Below are 25,134 nucleotides of genomic sequence, written 5' to 3'. Positions count from 1 at the left end.
CCCAACAAATATATCGAGCAAGTGATGTTTTCATGCAAAGCCGCGCATATCCTCAGAAGCACAATCACAACTCCTGGGAGAACACTGAAGTACAGAAATACCAAAGGCGTCCCTTTAGTAACTAAGGTCCTGGATACAGTGAAAAGAGTCTAAGGTGACGCAGCCCTTGGTGTTGATGACTCAGAATTAGAACGGAACTAAGCATGTGCGCATAGGTGTTCACGAACTATCTAAAATAAGGGTCTTTCCCTCGAGAGTGGAAATACCAAAAGCTTATTAAATGGGCTGTTTGGTTCTCAGAAGGCTACTACAAAAATGGTTATTAAGCTAGACAGGAAAGCCTTTGACGAAAGGAAGTACTGAAGGTGGTGGGGGCCAAAATGAGTACTCGCCATTTAGGTCTAATCCCACGATCTTCTTAAGACATGGGTTGATTTTTTGACCACAATCAGAGCCCCGCTATGATAAGGAATGACGGTACCAGTCTATACCCTGAATGAATGGCTCAGCATTGATACTGGTGGATGCAAGACTTATCTAAATCTTTACCACACTAAGGAGTATGGCGCAACTCCACGCTTGAGGACCGAAGGTTTCTGTCCGGTTAGACATAAAACTCCCAGCCAGCCAGCTCAGATAACCTGTGGTGAGGTTTGGCGTTGTGGATGACTTTCTAGGCTAGCCGTGGTCGTCAAATGGAAGCGAATGCCCAACGGAACGCTTCTTCGATTACTTCCGATGACAATAAATACTCTACCATTTGGACGAAAGGTTGAAGACGTTCAGTATAACGGTAGGTGTTCCTCAAAGGTCTGTTCTCGGTCCGTTCTTATGAACAGAGCCGTAAAGAAAAAATCCGCCCTCGGGGTGAAAATTATACCAGACCCCACAGCGCTCGTTTTCCATTGACACTTCTATTCCCGGATTTCGAGCCCGGGCCCGGTGGGAATCCTCAAATCTATTCCCCTCTTGAGAGACCTGGCTATGGCACATAATATATGATGGTGGTGTATGGCTTGGGTTCACAGAAGACGATGAAGTGGTCATAACGTTCCGTCACCTCGTAGAAATATGCATGGGAGACTATTTGGACAATCAAGTCTTCGCTTCAGGACTTCGGGCTGAAACTCGCCTAACATAACACTGAGTAGGTACTTTCACAAAGCGGCAGAAACAGAGAAGAGTTAAAATTTGCACCGGTGGTTGTTTGCTCTGTGCCATCACTGGCATTTCTAGGAGCAGCTTTCAGCTTGAAACTGAGCTTATTGGACAGAAAACGGCAGCCATTTAATCAGCGTCAGCAAGGATGTGTCCTCATATATGTGGGCCCGAAACACAACCTTGATTAGTTTTGTCGTGAGTCGTCAGCTCTGTTCTTTTCTACGTGGTACCAATATTGGCATCAGCACTGATTTTAAAAATCCAAGAAGCGAGCGTAAGCAAATAAACTGAGCAAATAAGGTCATTGGTTCCGTGGCAAATATCATGGGATCAGACGAAGAGTGTTGGATGTACAGGCTTACCTGGTAGGGACACTGGTTTACCCCGAACATAAGTGTATGGACTACTCGAAATCACGGCCATATGAACTACGATTTTTCCCGTTTTTAAGTGGATACGGCGAGTCCATTAAGCCCTCTATAGATTCAGTTTGGGTGAATCGCCTAATTGCCCTATTTATGAAGGGGAGACCTCGAGGGTTAGCTAGGGTCCCATTTTACTGTGGAAAATATATTAAATAAGGGGTAAAATAAAGTAGTTACAACGGTGAAACAGACACATAGAAGCTATTGCAGGTAACATCGCACAAGGCAGCAGCAGCTAGTTCATCGAGGGTGAACTGTTGACAACTTAGCAGCCCCGCGAAGCGATACCAGAATGGTGGTCGCGTTTTTGAGGAGTTAAGTCCTTGAGGGTTTAACGTGAGCACCTGTCTGGACGACTTAATCCCACGGTCTTCTTAAGATACGGATTGATTTTGTGACCACAATCAGAGCCCCGCTGAGACAAGCAACAACGGTACCAGTCTATACCAAGTGCATGGCTTGGCATTCATACTGGTGGATGCAATACTTACCTAAATCTCTACCGAACTAAGGAGTACGGCACCCGTGTTGAAACGCAACACCACGCCGATGCCCGAAGGTCTCTTCTCGCTTGAGCATAACCACAACCCCCATGAAGCTCCCACTAAGAGGCCAACCGCAACAACCAACCTGTACTCACATACAACGGGAGTTCACCTGAAGTATGAGAGTCCAGGGGCTATCCCGGTTCCCATGATATCAGTATACCCCCGGTAAGGTTTCGTGACCAATTTTCCACTTCAGATGAGTCCCCGTGCAGACTCGGGTTTGATCGCCCTAATTAGGCCTTTGGAGCATTCGCCTACTGCATCACGGCCGGCAAGCTAAGGTGAGTACAGCGTCTCCCGGTGCCACCACTATGGAGCTTCTCCTCGGTCACTTGGTTTTGGGATGGCCGACAGGGTTGCCCGTCTTTCCCACCGCCACCTCTGAGCACCCGTTTGGGAGGAGTCGAAAAAAAAGTTTGATTTGAGTCGGTGTGAGTCTCGTCTGCGCGTCCTCGATTATAGATGCGTATCCATGATGGATTTCTGTCAGCCAAGAAACAAAAGGCGGACATACCAGCAGACAGACAGACAGTCAGACCATGAACCGATTCTACACAAAACCTTAAGAATAGTGTTTTTCAGGATTGACTTACTTTTCGTATAACGATGTTCCTCCACATTCCAAATAGTATCTTGTTGCTCCAAAACACGATCTCCAACAACTTCATGCTGATTGAATCCCCAGTCCGGAAGCTGCTTCCCAGAGAACCTCAACGCGAATCCTGTGGACTTGTGAATCAGACGAACCTGCGACTTAATTGCATGCCAGATAGGTCCTTCCTGCAAAATACCAAATTTTCCTTTCCTTTATAAACAGTTCATCTATAGAGAAGGAAATCGTTGCTTTACCGCGTCCTTGTTTATGATATTCACATTCCAAAGAAGTTGTCCTGGCATGGACACATTATAGTCGATGTAGCATGATATTTCCTGGAACGATGGTTCAATTAAAAAAATCGATGTCAGTTGGGTCAATAAGCAATTACTTGGCTATGTGGAGTCATGGGAGCTGCAACGTCGTGGGAGTTAAGTGCTCTGCTCGTAATGCCATGCACTAATTGAATCGTGTCACCGTCCTTAATTGGATCCACATCATCACCTACGACCAAATCATCCCTTTCCGGTCGTTTCACAATCCACCAATTATTAACATCCTTGAAGCTGTAGCAAGTGACCTGTTGTTGATGGCTAGAGCCTCGTTTGTCTGGATACTTGACTGGGTAGACATGATTATGAGAATGGAGCCAACATGTCCTTCCGTGAGTGTGACGTAGAGTAATTTGTGACCCATGCACTACATTCAATGGTTGTCCTTTGGTTATGGATGCCAGTCCTCCATCGAGAGAGGCTTGAAAGGCACTTGTCATGACACTGTCATGGGGACCGGCTTTGTGGAGAATGTTGAGATGAATGTAGAATATTGTTAAATAGATGACGACTGGGATCACAGTGAAAATGAGCCAACGAGCTATTGTTTGCAGGATTATTTGTACATCTGAAACACATTTTTGAGATACAGCAATGTCTAATATAACTTGTCTGATGAAGCTTGACTGTTGCCTCCTGTACTCACCTGAAATTGATTTATTCGGTAGAAGCTGCCACAAATATCGACAGGTTATGATGAAAGCCAAACAAAACGAATAGAATCCAACGTATTTAACGCTGACTGCAAATGTGAAAAATGCCGCTGAGAGTAATCCGTACAATATCCAGGAGACACTGATGAACTTTGACTTTTGGAACCTCAGCAGAAAAAGTAGTCCCACCGTGCAGAACAATAGGAGCATCGACTCCATCAAAATGAAGCGTGATTGCGTCAGAAGTGAGTTATCTAAAATGGAAAATTTTGAGTAAAGCAAAGGAAAATGGTCCTAAAAATATGATGTACCAAAGATGATCAAAACTCCTCCTAACAGAGCTGTCCAACGATTCAATTGTGCTTCCAGGAGAAGCTTGTAGACCGCCGGTGAGAGAAGACTTCCACATAACGCTGGGACGAATCGGAGCCAGAATATGGGGACAGCAGGCCCATATTCTGTTCCTATTCTTGAAAATGTGAAATTTCCATCGTAGCCTGTAAAATGAGCCACCGCTGCTATGAGCTGTTTTCCAAGTGGGGGATGTTGGTCGAAGAAAAATGTCTTTCGCATGTAAAGGGATACATATTTGCCATAATGGAGTTCGTCGAAGCTGGGAAAGGATATATCATAAATATTTGAAATTAAGGTTTAGAATCGACTTAATCCATCTTAAATATATACAAAGGCTCTGAAGGAGCTGAAAGCCGGGTGTTACAGTATCAAGCACATCAAGTGGAAAAGAGGCGAGAGAGGCGTCTTCGATGGTATGGTCACGCAATTCTTGCAAACGAGAATTCACTTGCCAAGATTGGTCTGAACATCGAAGTCGATGGTAGACGACCAAAAAGCAGACCTAGGCTTGATACGCTGGATGGGGATTTGAAAGTCTCGAGATTGCACCCAGATCAGGCATTCGATAGAGCCAAATGGCGAAGCCGATCACGACGAGTCGACCCCGCTTGTGAACGGGACAAACCCTGAAGAAAAAGAAGAAGAAGAAGTGGGGCCGGAACGAGAAAATCCGGGCCCAGGATGAAAATTGTGAGGAAAGTAGGGCCCGGTGTAAAAGTTATGCAAGTCTACAGAGAAAATTATGCAGGTCCACCTACTATCCCTCTTTTTTATACAAATTTCTTTTTTGGGCCTCCGAAAAAATTCCGGGCGCCGGGGAATCCCCTTTTTTCCAACCTTCAGTCCGTTACCTTAATAAGGGCTTGCTTAAATAGAGCCACTGAAAATGGCCACTAGCTGCACTAGTAGGAGTATAGACCGTTGTTATTAACAGGGAAACATGTTGAAAACCCGCTCCACATCGGCTTTCTCGATCAAGATAAGCTGTTTGACTGTATATCAGACAAACTCGTCTGAAATGCATCACCAGTGGAACTCACCCTCTTTGGATAAAACTAGAATACTGCCATTTAAAAAGCTGAGTTAAAAGTGCGCCAGGTATAACAAAACCGCTCCGGGTATTGGTCGGTATTTACCAAGGAAGCTCTCCTCCATCGCACCTCTTCGTTCTTGTTATGAACTTTGCCATGGGGGATAATCAAAATTTCCAAGAACGTTGGTGACCCTGGTACATTCTATGGTTCCCAGCGCTGGGGAGCCCCTAAAGACAACGAACGCGTCTTCATGGTGATCGAGATTAAAGGGGTCGTTCTGCATCATTGGCATAGCCCACTAGGATCACGTCTGAAGTGACGAAATTCGTGACCGATATGGCATTACTTTCTTTGTCAAGAAATTGTGAAAGGCACGCTCTCGATCGCTTTATGATCATGACACCCGCGCTAATGATAAGCTGTTAACCAAGATTGTCCTGAACATTGGATGGAAAGCGACCTAAAGGTCGACTACAACACTGTTGGCTTGACAAGTTGTGGATTCACTCTGGACTAAGCTTATGATTGGAAGAAGTGGCATTGTTATGTCATCCCCATATTAACAGCTATTTAAGGAGTGCCTGAGAAAGTGTAATTTGGCCATCAATGCTGGCAGAAAGTAGTCCTGATTGGACAATTGTGAGAACATAGAAAGCACACGATGTCAGCATAATTTTGGCCATGGAACATAAGAGCCCATACTTTCTTAAAATTCTAAAGTCGGAAGGCTCCTGGTAGGAGCTGCTAGTCTGTCAGCACTGCTCTGCCAGCTAGGAGAACTATGGATCAGAACATTGGTAGGGGGCTATGCAGTTCCAGTCGTGTGAGATTATTAAATCAGTACAATAACAGCCGTATAGCAAAAAAGGGTCTAATACGTACCGAGCTCCTGGAGACGCGCATGGTTTTCATATCGAAAGCGGGCAATGTGACCATGAGTTCGAAGTGGACTTTCGGTCAATCAGTCTCATCGCTTTTGTGCTGAAGACCCTATTGAACGTTCTGGATATCCAGTTCAGAATGATCATGAAGAGGACGCCCTTCTCTAAATCTCAGCCTGCTTAACTCAAAGCGCAATCCAGAGAAACCCATTCTTCATGAGGTAATTACCACGGTTGAGCGTTCGCTACCCTACAGGCAATATACCCTGGCTGCTTTCTTGGATATAGAAGGAGCATTCCATAACCTTAGTACCAAAGTCATCGAGGAGACTCTAACCAGAATAGGATTGGACGGCTGCTTTACGCATTGGGTATTATCTATGCTAAGAACCAGGATAATCCAATCTGATCTGGGAGATAGCTACTAGACCAGAGTTGTACGCTAGTTGACAAGGATGGATGGAATTCTCCGCACATCGGGCAGAAGCGGAATGAAAGTGGCGGCGCATATCGACAACTTGGTGATATTTGTGTCAGATGTGTTTCCCATCGTCATGTGGGGCGCGTGAGCTGCGAGATATGGACCCGAAATAAACCCAACAAAAACGGAGCTGATGCTATTTACCATCGAGATACGGGTGCCCGAATTTCAACTCTTCCAATGTAAAGTATCTCAATACGATTCTGGGTCCTTAGTTAAAATGGAGGCTGAACAGTCGGGGCAAGGGTTTTCTCGAAAACACACAGTGTCGCTGAGTTGTACGGTCTGACAAGATTCGCCAATATATTCCAAGCAGAAGTACTGGTGTTACTGGAATCCAGTGCATGGATGGAGCATGACCCGAGCCCCAAGCCTACCATGGCCATTCAGGCCGACAACCAAACGACCATTAGGGCTTTGTGCTCAATGCAACACCCTCCAATTGAGGCAGTCCAGGTATGCGTTAAACCGACCGTCCCAAAGGTCAAAAGCGCATTGTTGGCAACTGTGAAGGGTGGAGTCTACTTGCACTATTTAACAGAGGATGACATCTGAGAGCGAAAGCTCACTACCTGTGTCAAATCTAGGAGGATTTGACAGCTAGATTTAGAATACCTTAAAATCCGCATTGTTGAAATTAGCGAGATGGGGAAGACACCCTCAGGGACTTTGTTTGCGATTGCCCAGCATTTGAAGACATTGGGTAGAATTTTGTTTGGGGACCTCAAAGAGATACATAGTTGCAGGGCCTGGAAGCTGGTATTCTTCGTAAATAGTACAGGCTGGCTCTGAAGGTCTGAGCCAACTGGATTACGCTCCCTTTGCTCTTCCCACAGAGTTCATGGTCTTAGGAGTTAGGGCGCATCAGAATAGCGCACTACAGCTTTAATTGGGCTCCTCTGGGTGTCTACTGAAAATAGCGATCGCAGTGCCTTCAGAGGGGGATAAAAAAATCGACAAAAAGGTGGCAAGAGGAAAACAGTGGGGATCTGCCGACGAGGACCCAACAAGAAGAATTCCGCGAGGTGGTCACCAAGCACACCAAGTAGCGTCGAAAACAGGAGAAAATTCAGCAAAAACAACCTAAGTTGAATAGCGAGAGCAGTGGCTCTACTGTAGCAAAGTCGAAGTCGCCTACGACATCATCGTAGAAAAAAAGTGGAGGAGCAAATCACGGTCAGAGGCCATTCTCATTGAGTCAAACAAAGGAAGATCTTTCGCGGAAGTTCTTCGAGATGTCCGCAACAACACCAAACCAAAAGACGCTGGGGTAGACATTAAATCTATCGCGCGGACTAAAACTGGCGATATAATTGTAGAGCTTTGGTCGAAGACCGAGATGAAGAGTACGTGCTGCGAGACAGTCCAGAGCATTTTAGGCACGAAGGCAATGGTTTTCTGCCTAAAACCTATGCGAACCTTTGAAATAAGAGATCTGGATTGTCCCACTTATACAGAAGAGGTGGAGGAGGTGATAAAAAGGGTTTATCCAGATGTGAGCAGGTGGGAGTTACGTCTGTCAACTCTAGAGGACCAAAATTGTCTATTGTCACTGTTCCTGAGGAGACAGCGAACCAACTTCTTCATTGCGGAAAAATAAAGTTCGAGTGGATTATGCTGCTTTAAGTGCTGGACATACGGTCATATAGCAGGCGATTGCAAGAGGCAGAACAGAGGCACTTTGTGTTACAAGTATGGCGAACCTGAGCGCAAAGCAGAGACTTGTGATTCAGCAAAACGCTTTGTCCTTCGAGGGGACCGCGGTCTGCAAAAAGAAGATGTGGTTCATGTTCCTAGTTCTGAGCATTGCCAGGTTTTCAAAGAAGAGTTACAGAAAGTGAAAAGTCCAGCACTATGATTCACATCTTGCAAGCAAACATGCATAGGAGTGCAGCTGCTCACGACCTGCTTCGTTTGGGTTCTTTGGGCGGAAGCGACGCTCTTCAGCGTTTACCTCTCACCTAATGATTCTATACAAGCTTTTCGGAATAGGCTCGCCGCCTTAGAGATCGAGATTAGAAACTCGGAAGGGAGAATTTTAGTCGGAGGAGATTTTAACTCCAGAACACTCGAATGGGACATGCCTCAACCAGATTCTCGAGGCACACAGATTTTGGAAATGACCGCTAGGACAGGACTTGGTCGCGGGGGCAATATCCCTGCCCTAACTTTTGCTACGGAGTTCTTAGTGTCAGCAGCCCAACGTTGGAAGGTACTGGGACATTTCACGGCTAGTGATCCTCAGTACATTTCCTTCGAAGTGACCAAAGGCTCTTCCCAGTGTTCTGCAGTCCAGTAAACGCCTATCGGTTGGAACATCGGGAAAATCAAAACTTGTCAAAGCTCTGTCAAGAGGGATAAATTAGCGACAAGACCCGGACGCAGAGAGAAGAACTGCAACTGAATGGTTAGTTGATTTAACAATGAGCCTTATTACCGCAGCTTGTAATTCATCGGCTACCCTGTTCAATAGAAGCAGCGAAGATGGAAGAAATCGTACAGGCCCTTTTTCCTGTCCACTTTACCCGAATTGGCGTTGTCGATGAAGGAGTGAGTGCTGAGGAATGCCTACTCCTCACTGCAAAGGAACTAGAGGAGGCGGTCCAGGGCCAGATGGTGTTGAAACTCGTATGTAAATACAAGCCGGACTTGTTACTCGGGGCATTCAACGCATGTCTCCTGTTCGAAGGTTGTGAAACTTGTCCTGATAAGCAAGGGCAAAGGCGACCCGACACAGCGGGCAAACTGCTTGATGAGCTCCTCAAGCCACGATTGACTGACGTAATGTGTGCTGCAGGAGGCTACTCACCAACACAATATGGTTTAAGGTACAGGCGATCCACAATTTATTCCATTGAGGAAGTGGTCCAAGCGGTAAAACTGTGTGAGGTACACTGTCAGCGAGATGTGCCCCTTGTAATCCTCGACGTAAGAAATGCCTTCAATTCTGTAAGGTGGTGCGACATGCTTGGGGCACTGGAAAATATTTTCAATACTCCAGGCTACCTATTGCGGATATTGAGGGACTATTTAAAGGACCGTGCCTTACCCTACATGAACCGAGAAGGGCCGAAAACAATGAAGGTAACATCGGAGGCGGCTCAAGGATCTATCCTAGGTCCGGACCTTTGGAGCACCTTATACTGTAGTCTTCTACTATTCGGGATACCTGATGGCAGCATCTGGTCGGATATGCGGACAATACTGCGGCACTGGCTACTGTACATACTGTTGAACAGGCTCAGTGCACACAGGGAATGGTGATGCGGCGAGTAAGCAGATGGATCGCTGAGCACGGATTCTCCCTGGCTCTGGAGAAAATTGAAGTTATTGTGCTGATCAAGAAGAGGGTTCTCAGAGTCTTTCTTATTCAATGTTTGTGATCATCATCAACCGGCAAGATGTCCAACGCCAGAGGTCCCTTATCCAGCAGGCATCGCTTACTGATGAGCGCGATTCATTTCATCCTCTTTTACGGTTTCGAAATATGGGCTGACTCCCTCAGTAAGGAAATGTTCCGTGAGTGCCTAGCGCAAGTACAAAGACGAGGGGCTCTGCGAGTTGAGTCCAGCTATCGTACCGTCAGCTGTAATGGTGATCGCTGGAGTTATTTCGATTGCTCTCCATAGTTTATACCTCAGGAAAGGCGGATGAAAAAAGAAAGCTGGCGCTTGTGAAGACAGAGTCCGTACCATCTGCTCATGGCAGCAATCTTGAGAAACAGAGTCGAGAGGTAGATAAACCCCCGACGTGCGGTCATGGTTCATTCGAAAGCACGGTGAGGCTCACTATTACCTAACCCAGCAGCTAGGCGGAGACGGATATTTTCAATCTTACCTGCACACAATCGGGAAATCACGGTCGCCCGACTGCATTTATTGCAAGGACGTGATGCAAAATGCCTGCCACACCTTCTTCTGAAAGAGGTGTCTTGCTTCCCCGGATACCATCATTGAGACCATGCTGCAGAGCGAAGACACGTGGAGCCGAGTGGCACGTTACACTTAAGGCATTGTTAATATGGAAAAGAGGAAGATGGAGAGGATAGATGCAGGGTAGTTGAGGCTTCCTGAATCGACGGCCTTTGCTTCTGTGCTGAATAGGCCTGGCCTGAGGTAATGTGTCAACGGTTCCGAGTCAGAGTCCTGGGCGCTCCAGGGGGTGTTTTAGCCGATAGCCTGTCTGAGACAAGAGTCCGGCACTTTGTGCTTAAATGCATTTCAGGCCTGTCCCCAGAAAAAAAAACTATCATGTGACCTCCAGTAAGCTACAAAGTTAAAGAATGGTGTCCAGAAATGGAAAGGTTATCTGATTCCTTTTAGTCACTGAATTCTGGTGTACCGGAGGTTTTCAGGAATATTCTGGGCTTGAAAATATATCCAAAAAGAATAGCTGTTAGCTGCTTTTTAGACCGGTTGACCTCAAATTATACACGAATGACCTGAAAATTCTAGGCAACTAAACAAAAAACTCTTTAACACACTTACACAATATTATTCGGTGTCGCCAACTTATAGACTCTCGTGAAAAACGCAACAACAAACAAAAGCACCGTGACTAAATCCACACGGAATTCTACCGTGAAATTCTTAATATCTACGTCTCGTGCGGCCACTTCTCCCGATTTCTTCGTCTCAGCACCAACTCTTCTCGTCACCTTTGACTCAACACCAGCATCGTCGTCAGCACCGTTAAGATTTCCACTACCACTTAGTGATTTTCCCACAAGATTACCATTAGCACTTATCTTTCCTGAGGAATTTTCACTTTTTTCGCTAACCCGCGGTGAATTCCGTGAAGTCTTCACAATATCCTCAAGTAGCCCATCATCTTTATCGGGTTCCTTGCTTACGGAGCGTCGAAGTCTTTCGTTTTGTCTCTCCTGCTTGGAGGCGTTTTCGCGATGTTTGTTCGATTTTCCGGCATGTTTGCGATTTTTTAAGTCACTCGATTCCATCTTTTGTTAAATTTCTGATTTATATTAGGCACTAATTCATTTTATCTATTTCAATTAAACTAAAACTGAGTAGAAACCGATGTTCAGATTCTTGTGCAACCCGGACCACGCGAGCGGTTTTCACTTTAAGAATTTCTTTTCACGCCACGTACCATTGCAAAGTCAGTCCGCCGTCGGATCTTTGGCGTCAGACAGGTTTTCTTTGACGTTATTTGGTGTCCACTCCTCGATGAGATTTTACCTGTCTGTTTACCCACAGGTTAATTGCGCTCTTCTGCGAGTTCCCAGTACGTTACCAGTAAGGTGGGCGCTGAATGGGAATAACGGTTTGTTATTATTTGTTAAGAAGTGCATGGAGAGTGTTTGGTTCTTTTAAGAGAACGGAAAGACCTTGATTTTGAGGGGGGTTGGGTATGGTTCTTTGTGGAAGAGAGTGTGGTAAACAATCAGATCGCATCTGTATTTTAAAGTATCTGGAATTGTTTACTTTTTGAGTCCATCTAAGCAATTGCGATCATCTGTTTTTATAATCAGAAATTGATCAATTTTTTTTTTGTTGCACTGGGGGAGGAGCATAAATAAAGTTGGCCTTTTTAGTCGAAGTGTTAGCAAGCTTTGATGTAGATGTAGCAGACTTACGGGATCAGTTGACACTTCCAAATCTAAAGTGCGGACATGATATATCATAGATTAAAGATAGAGTCGTGGTGAGAATCCTCCCTGGGATGGAAGTTATACTCAAAAATTGGGAACGGGTGAAAATTATGGGGGCTTACCTATTACCTCTTTATTTTATGCAAATTTCTGTTCCGGACCCGGGGAGAAGCCTTTTCCACCCTCCCCCCCCCCCCCTTTTGCCACGGCTGTCTAAGCAATTTCCGTAGCCTTCATAACGAAGAAACCTATGACTGTCAGGTTGTGGATAAAATCCGGCTCAATAGGTTATGGTGGGTGGATCGCTTAATCCGTATGGATGAGGATGATCCAGCCCGGAAAGCATATAAGGGCAATATCTATGGTAGAAAAAGAAGACGAGGCAGACCCTGTCTGAGATGAAGCGATGGCGTAGGTCAGGACGCCAGACAGCTTCTAGGGATATCGAATTGGTGGACCTCGGCGCAAAACCGCGTGTCTGGAGCTTCTTATTAAGGCTCGTCTAGACCAGATACCGGTTGTTGCGCCGTTGATGATAATAATGTCTAAGTAATTGAGGGAACAGGCATGTAGCTAGTTAATTTTAACAGATTTTAAGGTGAAATGGTGCCCACAATACTAGATTTTGCCCAGTCGTTGGATCATTGAAATCTCAAGGAATTCATCGATAGTAACTTTACAATTCTCCATGTACACGTATAATATTGTAGAGAGCCGTGAGGGAATAGCTTGCCAAATACATGGATATCATCGCGAAACTCCTCTATCAGAATTCATAATTAAATAAATAACGATCCTGCTATGACTATATAATCAGCCATAAGACGTGGACAAAGGGAGCACTCCACATCACCAGATCGTCATAAACCTTTGCCCGCAGGTTCGCGGAGAAGGACGGTATGTTCAATTAGAAAGGTGGTTTTGTAGATTTAATTAATAAATAATATAAGTGTCCTTTTTCCAGAGACTGTAACGGCGATAGTAGCCTTCCGAACGGACCCTATATAAAATTCAATGGAAAAGAGGATTAATAAGAGGATCAGAACATTTTCGCCCCATGTCTATATAATTTTCGGATCAGGTCCAGATTTTCTCTCTACGCCCTGACTTGCACGCAGCATTTTTCGTTTTTACTAATATTTTATATCCTTTACCCTCCTTTCAAATCATATCATACCAAAAACGTTAAATGTTAATCAATAAATATTCATTTTAATTTTCTTTTCAATCACAAAACCCTTTCACCTTTTAAATTTTCCGAAACCTTAAGCCCATTTAAATATTTTCCATAGTAATGAAGAAATTTGCGAAGATTCAAAAATGATCATTAGCTCTTCCTTTTTGTTGTTGGTTTCTTCAATCATTGCATGGCCCGGCTATATACGAGTAGTTGCCACATTGTGTATTAAGAAATGCTTTTTTAGCGTTTGTCTCGGACTAATGTGAAACCAGTTAATATATGTATATAGCACTGATAAAGTAACTGATATTGCGGCGATTTTCGGTTGGGGAAGCCGGTTGAGGCTGCTAAAGTATAATACCTAGGTTTTTGTTCGAGGAGTTTTGAGAGGTTTGTTCTGGTTAAGGGGATGAGTTGGAGACCTGGAGGTGCAGTTTCTGGAGGCTTCCGTGATGGTCTGGTTGGAACTTATAAATCAAATGTAATTAAATTTATCTAAGTGATTTCGACGCAGCTTTATTATCGGAATCGCTGGAAATTCAAAATGACGAAGTTGTTGTTAAGTAATTGTCGTTTTGGTCATCACTCAGCTGATGATTTGGTGGAGTTAAGCTCAACTTATTAACAAAGGGAACAATTGAAATTAGGTGAAAACCTTCCAGACAATGATGTAAGAAATAAAGTGTGTTAGATAATCGTGAGCGCAGACAGTGTGTACAAACACTCAATTTATTACTTGAATTTGAAAATATGTTAATATTTGCATTTGAGAGGTTGAGTCAGTGGTAATCCGCAAATTCAGACATCAACTCCACGGTTCGTTGGCCGGGTTGTTATTAATGTACAATTCCAGGAGATTAAACTATTGGGCGGTGAAGAGGATAAATGGTTTAGTTTTTCTTTGCATTTGTTTATCTGATCGAAATTGTTACATTCTCGGGACAAACGTATGATTTCCGTGAGATGGGTTCTGAGATGATTGCGTGCTCTGCCAACAGGACAGAGGACAGAGGATAGAGGGCAGAAGACAGAGGACAGAGTACAGAGGACAGAGGATGGAGGACAGAGAACAGAGAACAGAGAACAGAGGACAAAGGGCACAAGACACAGGACAGCGGACAGAGGAGACAGGACAGAGGACAGAGGGCAGAAGACACAGGACAAAAGGCAGAGGACAGAGGTGAGAGGAGAGAGGGCAGGGGACAAAGGGCAAAGGACAGATGACAGAATATAGAGGATAGACGACATTGGACAGAGGACTCCTGTTAGTAGTTACTGGATCTCCTTTTAGGCCGTAAGGGAATGCACGGTGGATGCTTATGAATATGAACTGGTACGCATTCGGAGATGTGCGTGCATGGGCATGTTTATGCCCAGTTCGGGTGGGTGGGAGGAAAACATTTACCAGTCGAGTAGCTATGAGAAGGTCAGCAGAATAACAAACCAATATGGACGAAGAGAGAAGATATAAAGGTATGGTGCAGGAGTTAGAAACTCCAGAACTGTAGCTTTTAGGAGTGGGCTAGTAAGCTCCCCGTCGTTGATACCCCTCGATTGCAGTGACAACGTGGCAGCTAATGCTACACGCAGCTCAGGCAAATAGGTGTTTTAACATGCACATCGCTCCCTAGAACGCCCATAACAAAAACGCAGGAGCTTGTGCCCAAGGGAGAACGATGGGCGTTAAAAGTCGTAGTGACATCATCCGAGCCTAAGGCGTTATGGGCGACTCCTCAGGATCGAGAGCCGGATTCGTTTAGGAGAAGCTCAACGATTATGAGATCTCTGCCAATATCCAGGTGGAAAAATACCTGGACCAAAGAAAAACCGATAATGTCTTAAAATGTGGGAAAAGAAAAATGGACCCTGAGGAATAGAAATCCGAATTGGAAGGGTCATCCTTCATTTTGCTTGGAGCGCAAATTTTTGAGTTATCGAAATTAACCATCGATAGATACAATGTGCACCAAGTAATCAAGCATATGGTGAAAGCCACTAGGGTTCTATTTAACAAATCGCAAAGGTAACACAGTCAACGCAGGTGACACCTCATGGATCGACAGAGAAAAAGAAGAAGGAACATCCTGGAAATCAGTAGGTTCCCAAAAAATAAAAAGGCGTATCGCCCACTTTGAGGAAGGGTCCTAAAACTTCAATAAGCGGGAAAATAGTGCCTAAAACACTAGTGCCGCCAGGGGAGCCGATATTCGACCAAAAGATACACTACGATTGGGCGGGATTAGTCTCCAAGTGATCATCATTTCAAGTACGGGTAGTATGCCTTACGCAGATAAGAAGACTAAGAAGGGTGACATCGATGTCAAAGCCTTGTGCGCAAATATAAGCAGGATTCCGAGGAATCAAAAAAGGGGTCTCTCAGCCAAAAATTTAAGTGGGGAAAGTGCTGTGTGTTTCCTCAAAAGCATGAAATCGTTGTACAGTGTAAGGACCTAAATGAGGTCACTTGTAAGGCGGAAATCTGCTTTAGCGGAGCAGTTGAAACTGCACGACTTACAGGAGGTATCAATTGCAATCATCAGAAAGGCGTATGGAGACACACAGACGGCGACAATCCGGCTACCAGCAGAAGCAGCGCGCAATCTGTGGGATGTCGGAAAGGTCCCTGCTGGGTGGGTAATCTGTTGCTTTACAGAGCAAATCTCTTTGAATGGATACTTCAAGTCTCTCTTGTACGGATATCTGACGAGAATATGCACAAGTGCGGTTGATCGGTCTGGTCAATGCAGACACTCTGGGGAAACGAGTCACTTTGTCCGGGAATGTAATAGAGATCCCAAATGCATGTTGTGTGATGAAAAGGTGGGCCTGGACAGCGGTATATTGCCGAAAGCGACAAGTGTTCTGAGCTCAAAAAAGCGCTGAATGCAGTGGGAAAATGAGGTTGATTCAAATCAACCTTAGTCACTGTGCGGTGGCTCAAGAACTGCTCTCGCAGACCATCCACGAGTTAAAGGTACAGGTTGCTATAAAACGCGAACCCTATAGCAAACCCTAACAGTATTCGATTCTACAGGTGGGGCGGCTTTGTGGGCATGTCAAGCCATACAGAAATGAATGGGGCATCCCACAAGAGGGTTCGTATGGGCACAATAAATGGCATATATGTACGTCTATAGTTGCTATACTGCTGAATTCGAGGACAAGTTGGACAGATTGGTCTTGAAAGCGAAAAGACGGAGACCAAAAGTCATCGTCGGTGACTTCAATGAATGTGTCACAGAATGGGGAAGCTCATTGGCGAATGCAAGAGGGCATTATCTCTTGAAAGCTTTCGCGCAGTTAGACACCATATTGCATAATGCTGGTCTGGTTAGTACTTACCGAAAAGGATGTGTCTGATGCGGTTGTGGATCTAAATTTTGTTAGTTCTTCACTACCTCACGATATCTACTGGGACGTCAGTGAACACCAAACCCAGATTGATCAGCAGGGAATCGTCTTTAACCTGAAGAGTAAGTCAGTGGTTGGAGATCTGCTCGACCATTAATGAGGAGAATGTCAGGTTGATCTGCGAAAGAGGTTGATGAGCCAACATTCATAGATGTGTTGTTGGATCAGAACACTACAAAAAGCTCATCCTCGGAGGAAGTCTTCTATACACGGAGTGTATCGCGACGGGGTACAACTCATTGATGCTGAGGCGTTATATTTACCCCAGTAGAAAGCCCAACTACTGGTGGAATAGTGAATTGTCTGATGTTTGGTTGGCATTTCATCGGGCTAGACGTGCTGGCCAAGGAGCAATGGGTAGGATTCACCAGGCGATGAAGCAGCGTGTTTACAAGGAACCCCAAAGGAAGCTCGAAAAAACCTGAAGCTAGCTATACAGTGAGCACGAGGGCCTATTTCAAACCACTCTGCGCAAAGGCGGATATAGACCCGTTGGAAAGTGCCTACATGGTTGGGGAGATTCAAAGTCCAGGCAGCTCCGCAAATCACATGTCCTGATCTCCTACTGAAAATTGTTCAACGTTTGTTTTCTTAGAAGAGAACAAGCGGTTACAGTCTGTAGACACTTTAAGATGTGGCTGCAATATCCTCAGTAACGCCGAAAGAAGTACTGGGGATTTACGGGAGGCTGGGAGACAACAAAGCAACGGGCCCTTAAAGTCTAGTGAACTTGGTAAGCCTCCTGGTGAACCATCTTCACACAAACCTATATGCCTATGGGATACAATGAGGGGAATGCTGGAACAAATAAACTATAACAGATTGCTCCGGGTGGAAAGAAGCTGAGAGATTTATCAGACCGATAATTCGGCTTTCATATGGCCAGATCAACCGTCAACGCACTGGCTTAGCTGAAAATGCGATGCACGGAAAGGGTGGCACTAGCAAGGGTTGCGCGGTGATTACCCTTGATGTGTAGGAGGTCTTTGGTGGCGATTGGTGTACCCAATTACTTAATTGCGCTTTTCGACAGCTATATAACAGGTAGGAAGCTCTGGTATGACACAGACAATGGGCCCGGGGAATACATTGTCGCATTTTGTTGCACAGGGCTATGTTCAGAGACCGCTATTGTGGAACATCATAGTTGGTTAGTCAGATGGGATAGTGATAAATTGAAAATATTGGAAGCCTTTGTGAAGGAAAAAAATTATTTAAGTACAGCTGACTGGACCACATAAGCGGGAAGGAGGACATTTAGTCCTAATAAGCACGCTGCTCTGGGGGTAAATGGTGAAGACTCATCATATTGCAATTGTTCTATAGGTTTTAGATATTTCAGGAGACTATTTGTTTTTTAAGCTTTAAAGACATAAATAGCTGTTCCAGCCTGAAGGCCTATCAGACCATGCTCTTATAATATACACACTTTCAGATATTCCTATATTCCTTCCCACTATTAATTCTTCAGTATACTGCGCAAAATAGTCCTCATTCAAATCCTTTTAAATCAACACTCTTTTGTCCCAAATTCCGGAGCATCATTTCTTAACACCTAAAGAGCAATAATATGCATACAACCACGATCCTACAAAAAAGGACTGTGGGAAAACAATTTTGCCCCAAATTTCCAAACATTTCAAATCATGGTATGAGAAGTAGGTCCCGAACAAGGATACGCTGTATACCGCGTAAGTTCAATGTCAAGGACGCCTGCAAGAACATTTCATGATGAGGAAGGACAATAACAAAGGTGACGGCAATGGGATGAGAACATCACAGTCTATACAGCATACATACGTACTATATACGTATTTTGTACAGGAAAACCTCATCCTTTTTTATTTTTCTATATATTGAACAAACCGAGGAAAGACCATATCATCACCCAGAGAAAATCCTGTCTAAGTCAACCGCAAAAAGGAGCGATGGGTGGATGAGGGACGAAAACTCATTTCTCATTCCCCATTTCGGGCAATGAAGGCTTTACGCTTCCTTTTCCCATTCAAATCAATAGAGCAGTGAAGAAGAGTATGGGGGAGAGTGTGATGATGTGCATGAAAAATCGAAACTAGGATGGGTAATTTTCGTCCTTCTTACTTTCTACCCATTCTACCGCGTTCAAATCAAGCGATGAAGACTTGGGTTGTTCTGGGTGGAACTAACACATAGACAGAATTTAAGTTGCAAAATTTTGTGATGAGAATGAGATAGGGTGGCAAGGATCCTGTGGAATGCGACGACGCAGTAGCAGGTCAAAGGACTTTAGCAGTTTAGTTTGTTTTATTTATTTTCTAGGTTTTGCCGGCTATGCGGCATTCAGGTGATGGAAAGGTTGTGAAAATATTTTGCTTAATCCGTTTAAGTTCCAATTAAAAAAGGATAATTAGTGCAGGATTGGGAATTAGGGGATTGGTTCCACATGAAAAATGTATGCGGATGATTTATGAAACGGTTTTCATTTTAGTCGTTACTAAGCCGAATATGGAGTATTTTTGATGAATACCGATGAGGATGGAAAGCAGGATAGTATTAATCCTGTGTTATATTTTTATCCCTGTGTTTCGAAAGCCCATAGTTTTTACTAAATATAATCCCCCTTTTCGGACTGGAATAGGTACATCAATTGACTACAATGACATTCCCGATAGAGCAGTATAACATGTGGTTACGAGTTCAGAGAGAATTCCCTAATCAAGAGTGAGGCATACTATACTTTGGGATTGTAGGTAGGTAGGTATCAGTGGCCGCTCCGAGGAACCCAATTAGCGCTTTGGTGCGCCGTTTTGATGCCACAAACTCCTAAGACCGTGACTGTTGTTATAGGAACAGGGAAGCAGAGTCCAGCTGGCTCGGATCTTCAGAGCCAGCCCGTAGCATTCACGAAGGAAAGCAGCTCTCCAACCCTGCACTTTATTGATTGTACCCATCACTTTATTGTTTCAAATACTGAGATCAATGTATTCGAACAGAAACCTAAATAAATCCCAAGACAGTTGGTAACCACGTGATCTAATTAAAGTCTAGAGTTTCGCCGAGATCATCATCATCAACGGCGCAACAATCGGTATCCGGTCTAGGCCTGCCAATATAAGGAACTCCAGACACCCCGGTTTTGTGCCGAGGTCCACCAATTCGATATCCCTAAAAGTTGTCTGGCGTCCTGGCCTACGCCATCGCTCCATCTTAGGCAGGGTCTGCCTCGTCTTCTTTTTCTACCATAGATATTGCCCTTATAGACTTTCCGGGTGGGATCATCTTCATCCATACGGATTAAGTGACCCGCCCACCGTAACCTATTGAGCCGGATTTTATCCACAACCGGACGGTCATGGTATCGCTCATAGATTTCGTCATTGTGTAGGCTACGGAATCGTCCATCCTCATGTAGGATGCCTAATGATATTCATCCTCGTCGAACATGTAATTTATATCTGCAATTTTTCGTCGCAGGGAGTACCACCTCCGCTCCCAGTTGAGATTTAGTGGTAGAACTTGTAGAATGTAAAGAAGGCCCAACAATCAAGTAGGTTTGCCTTAATTTCTCCTAAGTGGGCCAAAGTCATACCGACAGTTGGTTGTGAGGATCAGGTCTTTTGAACCTTTTTCTGAAAAAGTGCTCTATTTTTATGTTAGTTGAGGAGATACTTAGGAGACTTAAAGACATATTTATGGAGATATTGACAGACGTACTTTGAACTGGTCCAATAAGGGCCAGCACAAAATTTCAAATCTTTTGACGTAACAAAGCATATCGTCACATTTCGAAATGACGGTTACAAGAAATCCTCTAGTGATCAAAAAGGCCGAATCTAAGAAAATAGAATCAATTATTAGCGTGCTGCCAGTAGTACCAATGGCCAAGAACCTTGATTTGACATTAAATCTATCTCATAGAAGGCTAACCACAAGGGACTGAATTAAATTTTCTTAATAGCACGAAAATCATATGAACCCTTGAACCTCTAATCTGGATCCAATTGAGTCTCCCTCACGACGGCGTTGGTTATCATCGAAAAATTACAGAAACAGAAGGGAATATCGGTGAGTTTCTTCACGCTCAAATCAGTGGATGCAAGCCTGTCTGTCTCTGGTTAAACCGCACCGGCTAGAAGAAAGCCTAACTCCACTCCAAGCTCAAGAAACTCTCTGACGTAACTTAGAGCACCAACCTCAGTCAGCGTGAAAATCCTACAAGCAGGGCCATAGAGAGGAAACCTGGGCCCGGGGTGAAAATTATATAGAACAAGTCGGGAAACCGGAAGCTGGACGCTCCAGGTACGAAAGGTTTTGTGTATTTCTTAGTGCGTAGCACGTAATATGTCCATATATTATGTGAGAGTATCCACTTTCGGGTGATATTGACGTTCATAGTCTTCAATTTTCAAAGAAGCAACAAATTTGAGGTATTATAACTTTGTTAGTAATAGTGCAATTTCCACCAAACTTGGTAAGATCATGCTCTATATTATAGCCTATTATCACTGAAAAATTTCATGGTACTAGGATGAATTTAAGGAGGGTTTCTAACCAATTACAAAAAAATGTAGTAATATACTATTATTAACTTTATTTAAACAGATATCGACATGGAAGGTATTTCGGAGTCCAGGCACCATAAAGTGGCAGCATCTTGATTTTTTTCAGATTTTTCGGTTAGGTAGTTTCTGAGAATGGCCCCCTTAAAGAAGTGATCAATTTCGGCACCCCACGCTCCCCACCCTCCAAACGAATGTCAAAAATAAGATCGGTTTTGGAAAGTACTAATCAAGACCTTTAATTTGATACCACACATGACTATATTTTGCACCCCCCTTTTGCATGTATGGGGACCACCCCCTTAAATTCGACGTAAAATGATGTAATTCATTGTATGCGTGAGCGTTCACAGTTCCCACCTTTCTACCAAATTTGGTGTCAATCGCTATAACCGTCTCCGAGGAAAATGCGTGTGACAGACAGACAGACAGACAGACAGGCAGCAAATTTAGCAACCAAGGCTTCCGGAGTGGCTACATTGTTGGCAAAAATGTTGCCAAATATAGGTGGTCCTAGACAAAGCCGTCGGCTCCTAATCTCGAGAGTTGTTAGCTCTATCTTGCTTTATGCGGCTCCAATCTGGGCATCGTCTTTGAAGGTGGAAGCAAACAGAAGAAAAATCGCAGCCCCATACCGATTGAGCGCATTACGTACGTCATGCGCTTACCGTACAACTTGAGATGATGCAGCTTGTGTGATAGCCGGCATGATCCCCATCGACATCTTGGCGAATGAGGGTCGACGCCTCTATGATTCTATTTTGGAATGGCCGAAAAGGTGGGATGATTCACCTAAAGGACGCTGGACACACAGGATTATTCCAGATGTCTCTAAATGGATCAAGCGAAGACACGGTGAGGTTAGTTACCACCTAACTCAATTCCTAAGCGGACACGGAGGGTACCGTACATACCTTTATCGCTTCAGGCGTGACGACTGCCCGTATTGCCCAACATGCGTGATGATTCCGCAAGATGCGGAGCATGTTGTTTTTAACTGCCCGCGGTTCGCTGCACACAGAGCGGAGGCGGAAATTAACACCGAGGCATGGTTGACACCCGAGAATATCGTGGACCACATGCTAGCCTCTGAAAGATCTTGGAGGACGGTTGAAAAATTAATAAAGGCGAACCACAATCTGCTGAGGACGGAGGAGCTTCGGAGGAAAGTGACAAATAACGACAGAAGCCGCAGTTGATAACTGATCCTGCCCCGCGATGTAATACCGAAATGGCAGTCCCGCGGGGTAAGCGAAGGAGAAGGAGGTGGTTTTAGTGAGTAAAAGTCTCACATAACCGTATGGCAGGAGCCAGCGGTAGGTTTTGAACCTTTCCACCTTCCAACGTATAACAAAAAAAAAAAAGACAGACAGACAGACAGACAGTAAACCAATTTTAATAAGGTTTTGTGTTTACACAAAACAAAAGGTGGCCCAGTCGAAAATTGTAACGATCTGGGAGAAAATATTGCGGGTAGCCACATTCCTTTTTTTTCATTGGAATTTCTTTACTGAGCCCCGAGAAATCCCGCTTTCCACCTCCTCTTGTCAGGACTGCTTACAAGAGACTACAAACTTTGTTTTATCATATCTTTGTGGTAATTTAGATTATTCACTGTTATCATGCAAAGACTCGCGATTTATGGAGGATCGTGACAAAAAAAGGAAACTTTCTCTCAAGATCTCTGAAATAATATTTCAATCACGTCAAGATTTTGCCTTGAAGTTTGCCGGACTGTAGTCCTGCAGGATCCAATTTCAAATCTTGAGCTTATAATGGCATCGACATGAAGCTATAAGCCTCGATCTTTACCAGGATCTCCACTAAAAGGATGCTTCTGCGTATCACGCCTCAAGTGAACAACTTTGTTAAATTTTGGAAGTCTTTTTTTTGTTGAGTTTTTGTTGAGGATGCTGGGAGTCCTGAGTCCGCATCCACTTGATGTCGGATGGGACCACTTGGGAAGCAACTTACTTCCTCTCTTGCGGGCCACGGACTCCTCTTTTTGGGTTAAACACCCAAGTTTTTCAAAAATCTTGACTGACGGCTTCATTCAGGGCAGAGGCAACTCGTCAGACGCTGCCTCACCTCTGCCTTCGACCGAAAGTGGCGACAGATGGTAATCGCTCCATTTATATTTAAATGCAAACACGATATAAGTGCAAATTATATTGAAGTGAAATCCGTCCTAAGTTCAAACCTAAACCAGGCCGAAATGGAGTTTTTTTTTGTTGAGAATGCTGGGAGACTTGAGACCGCATCCACTTAGACCGCTTACCATCTGTCGCCACTTTCGGTTACGTTGCTTCCAGGGTAGAGGTGAGGCAGCGTCTGATGAGTTGCCTTTGCCCTGGATGAACCTGTCAGTCAAGATTTTTGGAAAGTCTTCTCAAACTCGATTATAGTTGGTGATGAACTTCAACTTGAGAAGGAAATCTTCCCATGTCCTTTAGAGTAATGTCTAGAGTAAATCTGCCAAATTGGGAGTAAATAAGTGAAGTCTTAATTTCACGGGGGGATACGATTCTGTATTAATATCTGTCTGCATGCTGTAGCGTTTGTTGCTGGGATGGGAGGTGATGCCGTCACGTGGTCCTTTTTGGCTATTTTTGGGCACTAACAATGCAGTTGGATTTGTCCATTATAATTTAAGAGCGTGGGTTGCTTCAAAACTGAAGCAAAAATGCGCAGTCGTTACGAACATCACTTATGCGATTTTCCAAAGCACGACATGTTGAGCCCCAAACCTTGCACGCTTGAATCCATTTGACTGGGTTCGTGAGCCTGCTGCGGCATCTATTTAAACCAAGTACCGTCAGGGCAAATCGATAATCCTAGGTTGGGGAGCAGCCAGGTCGGAAGCAAACCTCACTGCAGCCAAGTCATACTCTCGCTCTTTCACAAAGTTTTCGAATATTTCCGAGGGCCGTCGAGACCACTGAAAGACCACGGTCCACAAGTCAGATTCTAACAGTTGATCTCTAAATTCGTCCTTCAATGTAGGTAACGCGTCCATAGTGGAAAAGTGTTCTAGTTTTCTTCCTCTGGTTTGGCCATTCTCACTATCGATGGGATTGAGTTATAACTGTTGGGGTTCCATTTTTGAAACCCTTTTGGTTGTAAAAGAGCAAATGAAAATCGGGAAAGAAATGTTCCCAAACCGACGTTATGAAACCCCGACGGGAGTCTTGGACTGGACTGACAACACAACGATGAACCCGGCAACGAAAACGGCATAACCATTTGCGGAACGTACGCTTCCTGCAGAGAGAAGGAGTTGCCAAGCAGCTAGCCGATACCCTGTCGCAATATAGAGCTGACGTAAGAGTGTTGCAGTAGATGCGTTGGAGAGGGACCGGTCTCCTCAGAGAAGAGCCACTACATCAGGTATTATAGTTGTCATCCAGTAAGCCATGTGCTTGGAGTATGTCTTTTAGCCAGCGGATGGATACTCTTATCGGTTTCGAAAACGTAAGCGAATGCTATACATTCCGTACTTGCGAGGCAAACTGAGAAATATAAGCTTCTTTAACGTTCACGTCCCTACAGAGGAGACTGCAGAGTCGGAAAGGTTACCTTTTACTAGGCAGTTGAACGAACCCTCAAAGTCTGCCCCAGGTATGATAGCAAAATAATACTTGGCGATTTTAACAGTCAAGTAGGGCGGTACGTTAGTTCCCACAACTTACGTAAGTATAGTAACTTTGTTGAAAGTACCTGGTTTACGCAGAAAATGGTCTACCAACAAACGTGGGCTTCTTCAGGCGGGACTACTTTCAACCAAATTGACCACGTGTTGATTGAACCTCCCACCTTTCAGTCTTGATGAATTTCAGAACATATAGGGGGCCAATATGGACTCGGATCACTACCTACCAACATCACCTAGAATCCCCTCTGACAACAAGGTGAGAGTTAACAATGAAGCCA

At 44.4% G+C, this 25,134-nt stretch overlaps 1 protein-coding gene across 1 annotated transcript in view; it reads right to left on the bottom strand.

The window, feature by feature from the left end:
* LOC119649144 (protein O-mannosyltransferase 1) overlaps nt 1-25,134 on the bottom strand; it is a 36,085-nt gene that overhangs the window by 3,470 nt on the left and 7,481 nt on the right. Inside the window, exons 2-7 of the mRNA XM_038051155.1 lie at nt 10,952-11,731; nt 4,026-4,327; nt 3,708-3,968; nt 3,121-3,629; nt 2,984-3,064; nt 2,728-2,914 (exon numbers count right to left, since the gene is read on the bottom strand). Coding sequence (XP_037907083.1) covers nt 2,728-2,914; nt 2,984-3,064; nt 3,121-3,629; nt 3,708-3,968; nt 4,026-4,327; nt 10,952-11,421 — 1,810 coding nt within the window. The 5' untranslated portion in view covers nt 11,422-11,731. The remainder of the gene's footprint in view (nt 1-2,727; nt 2,915-2,983; nt 3,065-3,120; nt 3,630-3,707; nt 3,969-4,025; nt 4,328-10,951; nt 11,732-25,134) is intronic.

Source organism: Hermetia illucens, chromosome 2 (genome assembly GCF_905115235.1).
Source record: "Hermetia illucens chromosome 2, iHerIll2.2.curated.20191125, whole genome shotgun sequence".
Taxonomy (NCBI): Eukaryota; Metazoa; Arthropoda; class Insecta; order Diptera; family Stratiomyidae; genus Hermetia; species Hermetia illucens.
This window is presented reverse-complemented; position numbering and strand designations above follow the sequence as displayed.